At 32.6% G+C, this 14,369-nt stretch overlaps 1 protein-coding gene across 1 annotated transcript in view; it reads left to right on the top strand.

Moving 5' to 3' along the window:
• The window catches only part of LOC132734652 (leucine-rich repeat and IQ domain-containing protein 1-like), a 61,575-nt gene extending 50,552 nt beyond the window's left edge, over positions 1 to 11,023 (top strand). Inside the window, exons 20-33 of the mRNA XM_060721476.1 lie at positions 8 to 81; positions 2,041 to 2,134; positions 2,690 to 2,863; positions 3,047 to 3,592; positions 3,876 to 4,062; positions 4,417 to 4,563; positions 4,841 to 4,893; positions 5,289 to 5,510; positions 5,844 to 5,938; positions 6,378 to 6,485; positions 6,884 to 7,016; positions 7,140 to 7,224; positions 7,566 to 7,650; positions 8,448 to 11,023. Coding sequence (XP_060577459.1) covers positions 8 to 81; positions 2,041 to 2,134; positions 2,690 to 2,863; positions 3,047 to 3,592; positions 3,876 to 4,062; positions 4,417 to 4,563; positions 4,841 to 4,893; positions 5,289 to 5,510; positions 5,844 to 5,938; positions 6,378 to 6,485; positions 6,884 to 7,016; positions 7,140 to 7,224; positions 7,566 to 7,650; positions 8,448 to 8,596 — 2,152 coding nt within the window. The 3' untranslated portion in view covers positions 8,597 to 11,023. The remainder of the gene's footprint in view (positions 1 to 7; positions 82 to 2,040; positions 2,135 to 2,689; positions 2,864 to 3,046; positions 3,593 to 3,875; positions 4,063 to 4,416; positions 4,564 to 4,840; positions 4,894 to 5,288; positions 5,511 to 5,843; positions 5,939 to 6,377; positions 6,486 to 6,883; positions 7,017 to 7,139; positions 7,225 to 7,565; positions 7,651 to 8,447) is intronic.
• The last annotated feature ends 3,346 nt before the right edge of the window (positions 11,024 to 14,369 follow it).

Below are 14,369 nucleotides of genomic sequence, written 5' to 3'. Positions count from 1 at the left end.
TTTTCAGCTTATCAGAACTTCCGTCCCTACAGAACTGCTTACTTCTAAAGGAATTAAATCTTGCTGAAAATCAAATAACAGGTAACGTTTTATGTTGTCTTTTTATTCAACATGTTTTTTTAGCTCACCTGTCAAAGTGACAGGGTGAGCTTTTGTGATCGCTTTTCGTCCGGCGTCCGTCCGTCCGTCGTCCGTCCGTCGTCCGTAAACTTTTTCTTTAAATGACATCTCCTCATAAACCACTAAGCCAATTTCATCCAAACTTCACAGGAATGTTCCTTTGGTGGTCACCTTTAAAAATTGTTCAAAGAATTTAATTCCATGCAGAACTCTGGTTGCCATGGCAACCGAAAGAAAAAACTTTAAATATCTTCTTTTAAAAAACCATAAGAGCTAGAGCTTAGATATTTGGCATGAAACATCTTCTAGTGAGTGTCTACCAAGTTTGTTCAAATAAAAGCCCATGGGGTCAAAATTGGCCCCGCCCCGGGGGGTCATTGATTTTCCCTTTATGCATATAGTAAAAAGTTAAAAAATCTTCTTTTAAAGAACCCAAAGAGCTAGAGCTAAGATATTTAGCATGAAACATGTTCTAATGGGTGTCTGTCAAGTTTGTTCAAATAAAAGCCCTGGGGTCAAAATTGGCCCCGCCCCGGGGGGTCATTGATTTTCCCTATATGCATATAGTAAAAACTTAAAAAATCTTCTTTTAAAGAACTCAAAGAGCTATGGCTAAGATATTGAGCATCAAACATGTTCTAATAGGTGTCTACCAAGTTTGTTCAAATAAAAGCCCTGGGGTCAAAATTGGCACCGCCCCAGGGGGTCATTGATTTTCCCTATATGCATATAGTAAAAACTTAAAAAATCTTCTTTTAAAGAACCAAAAGAGTTAGAGCTAAGATATTTAGCATGAAACATGTTCTAATAAGTGTCTACCAAGTTTGTTCAAATAAAAGCCCTTGGGTCAAAATTGGCCCCGCCCCGGGGGGTCATTGATTTTCCCTATATGCATATAGTAAAAACTTAAAAAATCTTCTTTTAAAGAACTCAAAGAGCTATAGCTAAGATATTTAGCATCAAACATGTTCTAATAGGTGTCTACCAAGTTTGTTCAAATAAAAGCCCTGGGGTCAAAATTGGCCCCGCCCCGGGGGGTCATTGATTTTCCTTATATGAGATTATAGCAAAAACTTAAAAAATCTTCTTTGAAAAAACCCAAATAGCTAAGGTTAAGATATTAAGCATGAAACATCTTTTAGTGAGTGTCTACAAAGTTTGTTTAAATAAAAGACCTGGGGTCAAAATTGGCCCCGCCCCGGGGGTCATTGATTTTCTTTATATGTGTATAGCAAAAATTTAAAATCTTCTTTGAAAAAACTCAAATAGCTAGAGTTTAGATATTAAGCATGAAACATCTTCTAGTAAGTGTCTACAAAGTTTGTTCAGATAAAAGCCCTGGGGTCAAGACTGGCCCGGCCCCAGGGGTGTCATTGTTTTTAACTATTTGTGTATAGTAAAAACTTTAAAAAAATCTTCTTTTAAAAAGCCCAATGAGCTAGAGCTTAGATGTTTAGCATGAAACATCTTCTTATGGGTGTCTACCAAGTTTGTGCAAATAAAAGCCCTTGGGTTTAATTGGCCCTGCAACATTGGGGGGGGGGTGTTGGGGGGGCCTATATACAGGTGAGCGACCTCAGGGCCATCATGGCCCTCTTGTTAAGTTATGTATTAACAATAGTATTTATTTATTAGAGAACAGCATTTTCATCTTATATTTCAGTAAATATTGTATTCAATACAAATGTGAAGCATATATGCCCTTCAAACGAGACGGTACAGCATGTACATCAACATGTAATTGTTTGGGCAAATTTTATTTAGTAGCCTTTGATGTCCATGAACTGGATGAACAAATAAACACTTCCTTTAGGCTTGTCTTTTTTAGAAAGCTAATTTAGTACCATATACAAAGTGGTCATTTATCACAACATTTGTTATTTGGCCTATTCCATTCAATATATAAATTTCATATTTCAGATCCAGTGACTGTTCAAAATTGTGTTGAAGCATGTTTTTATATGGAACAGCTCCATCTGGTGGACAATCCAGTTGTCACTGATGTAAATGATAGGTAATTCAAAACATATTCAGTACACTTTATTATATCATTTATTGATACACATATTCACTGAACGTCTTTTTATACAGAAACGAAAAAAGAATTGATTAGAAATGTTTTACCTGATTTGCACATTAGGGTTTTTGTTTTGTGAATTGAAGTTTTAGACTATAGGTGGAGGGATTTTGATGAGGATGGGTTGAATACTAACACCGATCACTGTTAAAGCTTATCCTTTATCTTGATTAAAATGATTTATGTAGAATCATGGGTGATAAGTCAATTGTTATGTGTGCAAATTATGTATTACTTGTGGAGAAATTGGCAGTAAATTGCCACAAAGCAGGCAAGTACTGGTACAACAAGCTTTATAACCATAAGTCTATACTAAAATTATCAGAGCAAGAAAAAACTTTCATGCGTTATTATTGATCCTTATTGAAAAGGAAAGTTGATTTTTTTACTTAAATATGAAAACGATAAAAAAAAACCTTCAAAATTTAATATATTCAGGGGGGATCTCGTTGAATTATCTTATTTTTCCGTATTTCACCATCTTTGTTTCAGCTTCTTTTCTCAACTGAAATATTCTTGCCCAAGGATAAGTTGTAGTCTAGACTTGAGTCCAGACACTGTTGCTAGGCAAACCCCTGTGAAACCGAGGACAAGTTACGAAGCCATGTGTCTTACCCAACTGCGAACATTGAAAGACATTATTTGTCATTTTGAACAAAGTCTAAAGTGAGTAATTTGTTATTTGCTTTTCTCATTTTAAGGTTCTATGAAGTTAAAAACAATTATAGTTAAGCTGAGTAGAAGTTCATAAATATTGTGATAATATAGTGTATAACATCGTTTTACCTAAAATGAGAATATTCTTGTACATAAATTATGATATTAAGAACATTTCAATATATATATCAGATTGAAGGAAAATAGTCCAACACATCAGTCTCAGTTCTGTGATGCACATTACAAATTCTGTGATCGGACATTCAACATCGCGGTAGAATACAGATATGCCCACGAGTATGGTGAAGTAACAGTTCCCATGCCAACAGCTCCTACTGCACCAAAATCGGGTCGTCCGGTATCATCACGACAACGTGAGAAATTTATGAACCCAAAGGAAATGTTTGAAAATGCATTAAAGTCATCAAACTCAGATTCTATATCAATGAATATAGCTAATGATGTAGAAAAGGAAAAAATACACGGAAATCCAAAAGACTTATTTGAAAGTGCTCTTAAAATGAAAGACACTGAAAAAGAGACTTTTGATTCAGATATGAAATTTAAGGATAAAAATGAGAAAAGTGATGTCAGTTTTGTTCACCCAAGTTTTACAGCAAATCCCAGAGATTTGTTTGAACAAGCTTTAAAATCAGCAGACAAAACAGGTAACAACTCTAACACAACCAACATGAATGGGACGGATGATTTATACAATGGTCATATCCATGCAAACAGGTATTATTAAAGATATTGAATGCTTGAATTTATTCTTTCATTTTGGAAAAATTTATGTCAAAAATACATTTTTTGTGGTGAAACGTAATAGAGGAAAGATCAAGTAATATTATGTTAGTTCTTATTCACCAGTAAATTATTTGTTGGGGAAAAAATGTTGTTTAGAATGATAATAGCAATTACATGTATATACACATTTAAGCTCCTCGAAAGAAATTTAAATGATATTGGGCAGTATCTAATTGCAATAATATATAAATTGTGTTGATCATATAATTTTCAGAGGTCATCAAGTACAGAATGAGAATCTCAGACAAAAGAATTTAGAGGAGGCTGCTTCAACTATACAGTCTACTTGGAGAGGCTACAGATGTAGGGAACAGTTGATGGAACAGTTTCAGGACCATGTTATTACAGGCTTTGATCCAGTCATGCTAGAACAGTTAAACAAATGTGCTGTGAAAATTCAAGTAAATATCAAATGATAACATATAAAGATCAAAGAAGTTTAATAAAAACGAAGTTGATATTAAAACTCTTGTTTGGTGTTAATTTTTCAAATAAATCATTACATTTCAAAAACATGAGTCATTTCCCTACATTAAACAAGTTATTTATAAGAATAGCTTTACCGATATTGTGCTGAATTTCTTAAAACTATATTGTGCTGAAATTCTTAAAACCCAGATTGTAATAATTTCTGAAATGGAGTTGTTCTGCTTCTGTATTCATAATTGACCGTTATCTTTGTCATAGGCTTATTATCATAGGATAATATTTTATTGATCAATATTAAAACATCTATTATCTTGTTATCATTTCAGGCATCATGGAGAGGCTACATTCTACGTAAGAAACTTCTAGCGGCCCTAGAATATGCACAATGTGATTTTGATGATGATGAAAATGATGATGATGCCATGGACTTTGGAGACGAGTTTGACCTGGATAAATTTGTGGATATTGATGAGGTAATGATAGATTTATGGAGGACTTACGCCTATGGATAATCAAAGTATCATCCCTATTACATCTAAGGGCCACATTCATCATTTGTTGAATAATTGGGGCTATTCTACTCATCCCCACTGTGTAGATAGTTTTGTTTAAAGTATGAAATGAAGTTCTATGTTCACAACCAAGTTAGGTATTCCGTAGTAAATTTTCCCATGTCGTTACGGTTTTGATATTAGGTAATTGACTTAAGACCCATAGATCAATTACTAAGGGCTCTAATTTTATTTTCAGGGTCTATTAGATACAGATTGGAAGCCTCCTGCTACACCTGATATACCAGCTAGGTATGTGATTTGAATTTTTGTATACAGAAAAATTGAAATGTGTCCAGTAATATAAACGCTTACTTTACATAAATAATATTAGGTTAAATTTCGAAATGGTTTTTGCTCAAATATTTATCAAACACAGATCTGATGTCATAAGAAAAAAGGGATATCCAGTCTTTTTTTATAGAAAAAAGTAAATTTAAGGATATCTCCGAGCAGACCCTGTAAATGAATGTTTAAAAATGTTGGGAATTTGTAGTTTCAATATGAGGATTATAATCACAATTTCAAAAACAGTAAGTTAGTTAATAAGTGCTAGATTTTAGGGTCCATATCTGCTTTTTAAAACTGTGATTAAAATTTTTGATTTGATTAACAATCTCATATTCTGTATTATTTCTCAAAACTAGCTATGCCGTGTTGAAAAAGCCTCCATCAGGAAAGCTGAGAGTGCCCCCACTCAACGCAGCTGACCTAAGACCACCTAGTAACCCAAGACGAGCGTGGCGGAATGCAGACTCACCTATGTCTGATCTGGCAAAGATTCCTCGTCCACCTTCCAGTGTAGCCTCCACAGAGCTAACGTTTAGATCTACTGTTTCAAGGAAAGAGGAGAAAATGGCAGAGGAATGGTAATATCATCTCAACCAATTAACTTTTAAACCCTATATGTATATATGTGTGTAATGAAATTGTATTGCTTAGATTTTGAATTGTCCATTGATAACTAGTATTATTAATTGTATTTCTTTGTTCAATTTCTAAAATTAAGTAGCCAACAGTATAGCGTCTATTTAGACTGCTTAAAAGGGCCTGCCTAATTAATTGTATTTAATTGTTGAATTTCTAAAATTAAGAAGCCAACAGTGTAGCGTCTAAAATGACTGCTTGAAAATAAAGGCCTGTCTAGTTGTATGCTGGTAACATAGACCTGTCTATTTGAATGAATCTATTTATATCTACAGGGGATTTAAGGATTCTGGAACCGCCCATCTTATGATGCAGAGAGCTAAGAAGATGAAGTTGAATGCTGAAAGAAGAAATAAAATCAAGAAACTTGGTATGATCTTGTTTCCTTTTTTTATGAATGTATATATAATTATGATTCACACGAGATTTTTGCAGTGTATTCAAGTAGAATGCAAATTTAGTAATATATTGTTTCAAAATTATTTGTCAGTATTTAAGTGTTAATATGCTGCCCCATACTAATATCTATACTAAAGTTAAAGATGTGGGTTATATTAAGATGAAAGAATCTAATAGACTTCCAAAAAAATTTAAATGAAAAAGGAATTGCTGTCAGATATGTTATGGTTGGAATAATTTCTTTTTGAAAATTTGTAGAATTAAAATGATTTGACATGGTTTTGTTTTGGTTTGAATGTGTATTGTCAACCTTGCTGCACAGCATTTTCACATAACAAAAAATGTTCACCATGTCTTGATTGGATTTGAACTCCTATAATATGTAGTTATATATGTTTTGTTTATTACAGATCCTAAACAAAGGTTAGCTCTGTTCAGAAAGCTTGAGGAAGTCACACACCCACATACTCACACTGTACCTCAGAGAAAAACCTTGCCAAGAAAAGAATATTTCCAAGGTAAATGAAGTTTTCTTTATTGTTAATGATTTAAACAAAGTTGACTTTTACCGTATATCCTGGGCACCTGAGACCGTACTCATCTAGTAAAACTGAGAAGTAGCCAAATTACCTTTACAATAACACTAACCTTCAAGTGTAGAAAGCTATTCCTCTGCTGTCTGTAGAATAATTCTAAAATACGTGTATGAAAGATTATGTTTTACCATGGTATTTCCTTAAAAGCGAATGGCATATACATGAAATCATTGCGTAACTAAATTGAAAAAAGTAGCATAAAAGATGTATTTTAATCTGAAACATTTTATTCATTTAGGTACACTCTCAATGTTAGAGATATAGATTTATACCTTTTGAAAGTCAATAAAAATGGCATAATGTACATGAATGTATTTCAGCTCGTCAGGATGAGATAGTTAGACAGGAGAGGGAGAAGCAACAAGAAAACAGTCTGAAGGTATCAAGAACATTTGAATGGCTGCATTCACAAGTGGGAGATCTTCCTATATCTGATTCTGTTATCAATCAAGGGTAAGCTGTCATTTGAATATATATACTTAAATTGTGACACAAGTAAGCCCATTTTTGGGAATTAAAAAAAATCCTCTTGTAACTGTCTAAGCTTCACTTTAACAGTTCTTTTTACTTTTACAGATTGTCTGAAGGTCCAAAATATGTACCATTGTCAGAGAAAAATCTGCCAGAGCTGATTAATGGAGGGAAAAGGGTTCAGCTTATTGTAAGTTAAGCATTTTATCTTACTTGTGAGGGCTGCAAGCCAAATATTTTAATGCCCATTATGTTATTTGTTAAGAAAAAAAATAATTTTCATTTTAAACACATACTGTTAAAAGTTTGTTTTGTCTGACTTAATATTGATATTATATTCATATTTGATTTTTACTGAATAAAGTTCTTGGAATTGTTGAACATCCGGGGCTGTATAAGTCCGTGTTTTGAGTACATACAAAAAAACTTATAACAAGTACAAGCTTACCTGAACAGATCCATAGGTCTACAATGACTCTCACTAACACTAAAGTTATTTAATTTAATTTATATTACTACACATTTTTACAGAGTAGCCCGATGTCGATGGAACTACAGTCTGTGGAAAGTGCTAGTATGACGGGTCAAAAGCAACGGAGATTTTCTGCCGGATCTGGTGAGTAGGTTTAATATTGATGTAATTATAAATATTTTGGAAGTGGCTATATTGGTGTAACATGTACTTTGTCCAGTTCTGATTGTTTTCCTTACTGTCATAAAACCAGTACAATTATAAATTTGAAACATGCAGGGTCACAAGAATGTTCTGTAGGTCAAGTTTCATATCTCTACATTGCATACTGACAAATTAATCGCCCATTTTACAAAGAAAACGTCCTGATGTAAACTTCTACTTATCATGCTTATATTGTTTCATGTCAAACATCTATCATGAATGACCTGTATTCAGAAATGAAAAGAGGCTTTATTAACAGAAACTCTTGTAAAAAAGTAGTTGTCGATATTATCTTTCAAATTGGATAATGGAAATTGGCCCTTTGGACATAGACCTTTTTTAATATCCGTTGTATATGTTTGACTATATCTGATAAGAATTTGTTTAAGGTACATGTCTTAAGGGTTGTAAGGTCTTTGTAATGAAGTTTTCGTCAATACTCAAAAACTGATGCTGTATGTGAATTAAGTACACTCTAAGAGCTAGAGGGCAGTTGGCATCAGTGGTCAATATTTGTGGGGGGGGGGGGAATAGCCTAGATATCCCGGGTAACAACCATTTTGTCAATACTGTTTTAATCATGATAAAAATTATGATTGAACCATTTTGCATGTTTTATATATGAGTTACATGTTACTGCTTAGTTAATTGTTTGTTTCTCTGACCTTTTGACTTTTTTAAGTAAGATAATCGATATTGACATGGTAATATTGTTTTCATGTTGTTTATGTTTTTAGGTTCGGGAACCAGCAAGCTGCCTCCAATCCAGTCATCAACGGCACCAGCCTCAGCTCCTCATCTGAAAGAGAGAATGTCCTTCAGAAACCCTAAAGTTAACCAATCTGTAGGATGGGGTGGTGGGAAGAAACGAGGAAATCTTTACTAGTCAGAAGTTAAAACCCATAATTTTCATTACATAGCATTTACTAGTCAAATGTACATTTATCTTGCTATTTGGACACAATCTGATATTCAAGTTTAATGTATCTTTTAGATATGTTCAATGGTAAAGAATATGTATTTTGAAAGCTGTATATGAAAAAAAACAATTCATATCACTCACTGAATTCTCAGAACATATAGCTTTCCATCAGTCAGATTCTATATATAAGAAATAGGTGTAGGAGTGTTATAAAGCACTGATGAAATATAAATAAATAATCATGTCTTTTTGTTTTGATAAATGATGTATTTAAACAAAACAATGTTTCTTATTAGGCAACGGGTTAAGGCACTGACTGAAACACTGACGTTAATGGTGTAATCAAAACCCGCTAAATTAAGTTTGGTTTTTCTATTAAAGAAACTTATCCAGAAGGTTATGAAAGGCCAGTGTTGTGTATTTTTTATTCTTGAATGTCAGTGTAAGTAATGAATGTATCACCTGCCACTATTTAAGCTAGAAAATGATGACCTCTTCAATGTCAGTGTGACTGGAATTTCAACTAAATGGAAATCATGAAAAACAAAGGGACATTGTCTATTGAGATAATGTTGATGTAACAGTAAGACTTGGATAAATTGTTTCTAAAATACTTTAAATAAAGCATAATAATTTGAAACACTCAGCCGTATATATGAATATATTCTGCATCTATTTTGTTCTGATGTATTGTATTGTGTAGTCAAAATCATTATGAAATAATGTTGTATAATTTGCATTTGATGTAAAGTACATGTTAATTGAGAATTGTTTATCTATCATACAATTGCACATTGTTATTTGCATTTTAGTTTTCACAGTAATTTTTGCATGATTATTTTATTGCAGTAAATTATTATCATTGGATATATTTGGGTTGACGTTATGCGAAGAGTGCATAAATAGAAATGTTTTTGTTTTTACACGTTTTGTACTCCTACATTTTTGGATGAAATCAATATAAATAAGTTTATGAAAAATAATTTCATCAATGATATACATGTACAAAAACTTGAAGCTCAGTTTCCAAACTCATTTCATAAACTGTTGGATACATCAATGAAAATTAAAAGGTGGGGAATAATTTGTTGCTACATATGTATTTAAACTGATTTAATTGTTAGATATTTATAAGCTCTATATACATGTAATGTTATTGTTTTATTCAAAATTACATGACATACATGTTTAAATGTTACAGTTAACTGCTGAAAAGGGCATTATATTTTTGTCTGTAATTTTAAATGGCCTGAATGTTATATTCGACATAGTTATTTGTTTTTTTTCTGTTTTGCTGTGACATCTTTGCATTATTGTCTACCAATTGTATTTCAAATTTCGCTGAAATGATAGCCCTTTATGTCAAAATAGCTCAGTTCATGGGGTCATGGGTTTCCCTTATATTTATATAGGTAGTAAAAACGTATTTTTTTTAAAACCACAATAGCTAAAGCTTATATATATGGTATAAAATATATTGTCTATTAGATTTCTTCTAAAGTTGTTCAAATTAAAGCTGTAGTCAAAATTAGCATAGCCCCTATGGGTCATGATTTTTCTGTTTTAATTAGATTTATGATAAAAACTTAAAATGTCTTCTCCACAGAACCCTCAGAGACTTCATTCAAGATAGTTGGCATGAAACATTTTTGAATGTCCGTCATGCAAGGAATCTTCTGGTCCAATCCTTATAATATACCTTACATGACTTAGTCTGTGTTTCTTATTATTGTGAAGGTATGATAAAAATATATAAGATCCCTGAATAGTGATTATGTGTTAACCTGTAATAGGTATTGTCTACCAATGTTTTTATAATGCAAAGTTAGTGTTCAAACCAGCAAATTCTAAAAACGTTATCTTCTTTGGTATTTCTTATTATAATAATGTATAGTTTTATGTAAAGAAAAGAAGTGTATTGGTATTTGAATTTGCTATACTTGTATCATTTAAACATGTATTTTGCTCAGATATTTATTTTGCTTGTGTTATTTGTATTTATGAAAAATTTTGAAAATGTACTGCCATAAAATGGTTAAAATGTGTGCTTTGTAGATTATGTTTCAGTAATTATTTATTAGTAAATGTGTGTTTTATTGGCATTACAAAGAGTATCTGAAATTTGAGTTTGTTTCTCTAAATCCTATAACGTGTATCCGACATGCATTACTGGTACTGGTACTGCACTACAAACTGCACTCATCTTGCTAGAACTGGTTCTGATAATAATACCACGCATACAAGTCGGTTCTACTGCTGGTACTGGAACTGCATTATTGTACCAAACCTGCGCCTTGATATGCAGTACCGATGCAGTCCTTTGATTTTCATAAAATATTGAAAGAGGTATCATTATTCAATTCTTATTTCTTATAGGATTTTATTAATTTATCAAAGATCAAAATTTTATACCTGAATACTATGCTTTATAAACTTTTAATGAAAAATGTTATATACCTGAGCGTGTAGCTTCAGAATAAAATATGGATTACAGTTTGTATGTTTATATTGTATGACACCACATGTGGCAATCGCTTTTATTCGTAAATATTTGGTTCTCCTAGTCACATTTTTTTAGAACATCACTTCTTTTAGACGCATTTTTTCAATTGCAGTTGACAATAAAAAGTAATGGAATACTTTGTTATAGTCTGATTACAATTACATTTATTTCCCTTTCAAAAAAGTATCTTGCGGAGAACTTCAGTTCTCCAGTACCAGTGATCATGGCGTATTTACTGGCATGTACGGGGACACTCGTAAAATCGATTTATTAAGTTGTATATGGCATATTTTGAAACTTATGCTTCTTTGGCTCTCTTTTTTTCAATAAAATAATGATAACAATACAAAAGCAAAACTAATTCTAGATGGGAAAGTCAACTTTCTATTTATTTCCTTATAATATATTTTTAGTTTCTTATAAAAGATTTTGAGTATTTGAAAATTATATAAAGGTATACAAACTGGTTAAAGTAAATGCATACATATACACACTATTCTCTCGTTAAAATTGAACTAGTAACTAGAACATCGTTTGAATATAAGTAGGACTTATATATGACCTTTCATCTGAGTTGGACCGTGGTAAAAGTATTGAATGAGCTATGGATAGAGTTGTAGAAATTAATTATGTACTTAAAACCCAATAAGTGCTCGAACTCCAAGAACGTCAACATCTTCAATTGTAGGAAGTGAAGGCAGACCATTTTACTAAGCTTGTATTTGTCTGAAATTCTTGAAGAATCTTTTCAGAGAAGTAAGTGATATTGCTTTTAATATCTTCACATTAATAACCCTTCTTGTATGACGAATTTATCTTTCATCCTGTTAAATTTATTATTAATTTGCCCTACTGTCAACTCGGAACATTCTATTTATTAATCCTCACCCTGCGATTAACCTTTCCAGTAGATGGTTAGCCTGCACAACCGTAGATTCTAACCAGGCTCTAATATGTCGGGGTCAATAACTGACACTCATCTTTATAACCTCCAATAATTAAAATGGTCAGGTACATTTAAAATATCGGCAGGTTTGGGAGGATTTTGCCAAGAAAAGGCATTGAGCCTTGCCTGGCTGCCAGTATTGTCAACTAACCCTGTTCTAGTCTAGTAAAAATGTGAAGAGAATTGTAAAGACATTATCTATGCTAGCTTTTTAACGGAAATGAATGTTGCAGAAATTGAATTTCTTGACATTAGAGTATATTTATGTTTTATCTTTTTGATTTATTACAGAAATTCGTAAGTATGTAGTTTGACAGTACGCATCTGGTTTAGAAATATTTAATACATGACATTTATATAAAGCTGAGATCCAACTACCTAAAGCCGGAATAGTCATCTTAGTAAAAATATATAGATGTAATTCTTCCTCACATGAAAATACCCTTATTTCGGAATTAGGTGGCATGTTTAAATTTGATAATTAAAAAAATATATCATAGTGGCCACAGTGATTGTGTTTATTATTAATTCTACAACTCAAACTCAACAATTTTTGTTTCAGTAATGTAAGCAATGAATCATGGAAATTAAAAGCTGAGAGCATCTAGGAAGACCATAGTCAGCCAGAATAATAATATGAGCCGTGTCACGACAAAACCAACATAGTGGGTTTGCGACCAGCATGGATCCAGACCAGCCTGCGCATCCGCGCAGTCTGATCAGGATCCATGCTGTTCGCTATCAGTTTCTCTACTTTAATAGAGTTGGTAAGCGAACAGCATGGATCCTGATCAGACTGCGCAGACTGGTCTGGATCCATGCTGGTCGCAAACCCATTATGATCGTTTTGTCGTGACGCGGCTAATATTCCTTTCTGAAGAGCTTATGATTCAGGCATCTAGAGTAGCCTTCCTAAAAATTGTATGTTCTTTATACAGAGATTGCTACAGAAAGAAATTGTAAGATCATTCAGTTTTATGGATATGATGATTACATTCACTTTGATATTGTAATTTTGTCTGGATGTTAAAGGCAAACCTGTACAGTTTTTATTGCTCCGCGCCTGTGACCTGTGTGCGCTATTTGAGTTTACTACTTTTTTATCCATGGATCCGATTTTTATATCAATTAATCCCTTCGATTTGCAGCTAAAAGTAAATTCGGAATCAAGAACTCCTTCCGATTTCTATTATGTAAAGTCATATATTTGTTTCCCCTTCGGTGGTTCGCAGCATGTCATATTAATGATTGAGAATGAGACAAATTTCACGCCTCAACCGCTGGGATTGCAGTACTGGTGTACATGAATTAGAAAACTTTAAATAGCTAAATGACCTTAACATTTTGAAAGTCCGAAAATCTATTTACAGAAGTTGTTTTAGTCTAAACGAAATGGTCATTCGTGTCGTGCTATGGTAATAAATAACGAACTGGAGAAATTTGCAGGAACTGAAATGCAACCATTCAACAATAAAATAACTCTTCATGTTAATTTATCGGAAAAATTTAAGTAAGCCATTATTTACGAATTGTTATATCATAATAGTATATTATCATTTTATCGTAGGTTCTTTCCGGGATATAGCTCCTTTTTACGGCATCGATTGCACTTCTGACATTCTTTGCCGCGATTATTACTTGAACATTTTATTTTGTTTGAAGGCAATCGGTTTTATGGTGGTTTGCGTGGAATGTTGATGTGCCGAATACTGTGACATTTTAACAACAGAAACTTTCGTCTGCAGTTTAAACATAAGATGTCATGGTTTTTTTAGGAATATAAACACAGAGTGTTTTGAAGAAATTGAACAAAATAGTATATTGATCTCCGAATAAATCAATTAGCAATAGCTCTTTATATATCACCAATGCCAAGTAGCTTTTATATCTTTGACTCGCACGAACATGATGTTAGTAAATTTCCTCATACCAGTCTAAATTTATGTCTTCCATTATATTGATAAATAATGTATATAACGTGTATAACAAACAAAAATACCTGAATTTGGTCTTTTTGAAATTCATTCAGTTTTGTTTTTTCATTTGATATTCTAATCTCTAGCAAACCTTGCTTGGACGCCCTTTGCACCCCTCTTGTATTGTTATATCATGATACATGTATACCATTTGCCGTGAAACATGCAGAGGACATTTTGATTTTTTGTTTAACATGGCCAGCTTTTGGCTCAAACCAGCAAATTCTGAATGAATGCTTTTCTATTCTGGATATTTTCATATTGTTATAAGATGTTCATTTCTATTGTTTATGTTGATGTTATATGATGAAA

The sequence above is a fragment of the Ruditapes philippinarum genome, unplaced genomic scaffold (assembly GCF_026571515.1).
Source record: "Ruditapes philippinarum isolate M1 unplaced genomic scaffold, ASM2657151v2 ctg998_1_1_1_1, whole genome shotgun sequence".
Taxonomy (NCBI): domain Eukaryota; kingdom Metazoa; phylum Mollusca; class Bivalvia; order Venerida; family Veneridae; genus Ruditapes; species Ruditapes philippinarum.
This window is presented reverse-complemented; position numbering and strand designations above follow the sequence as displayed.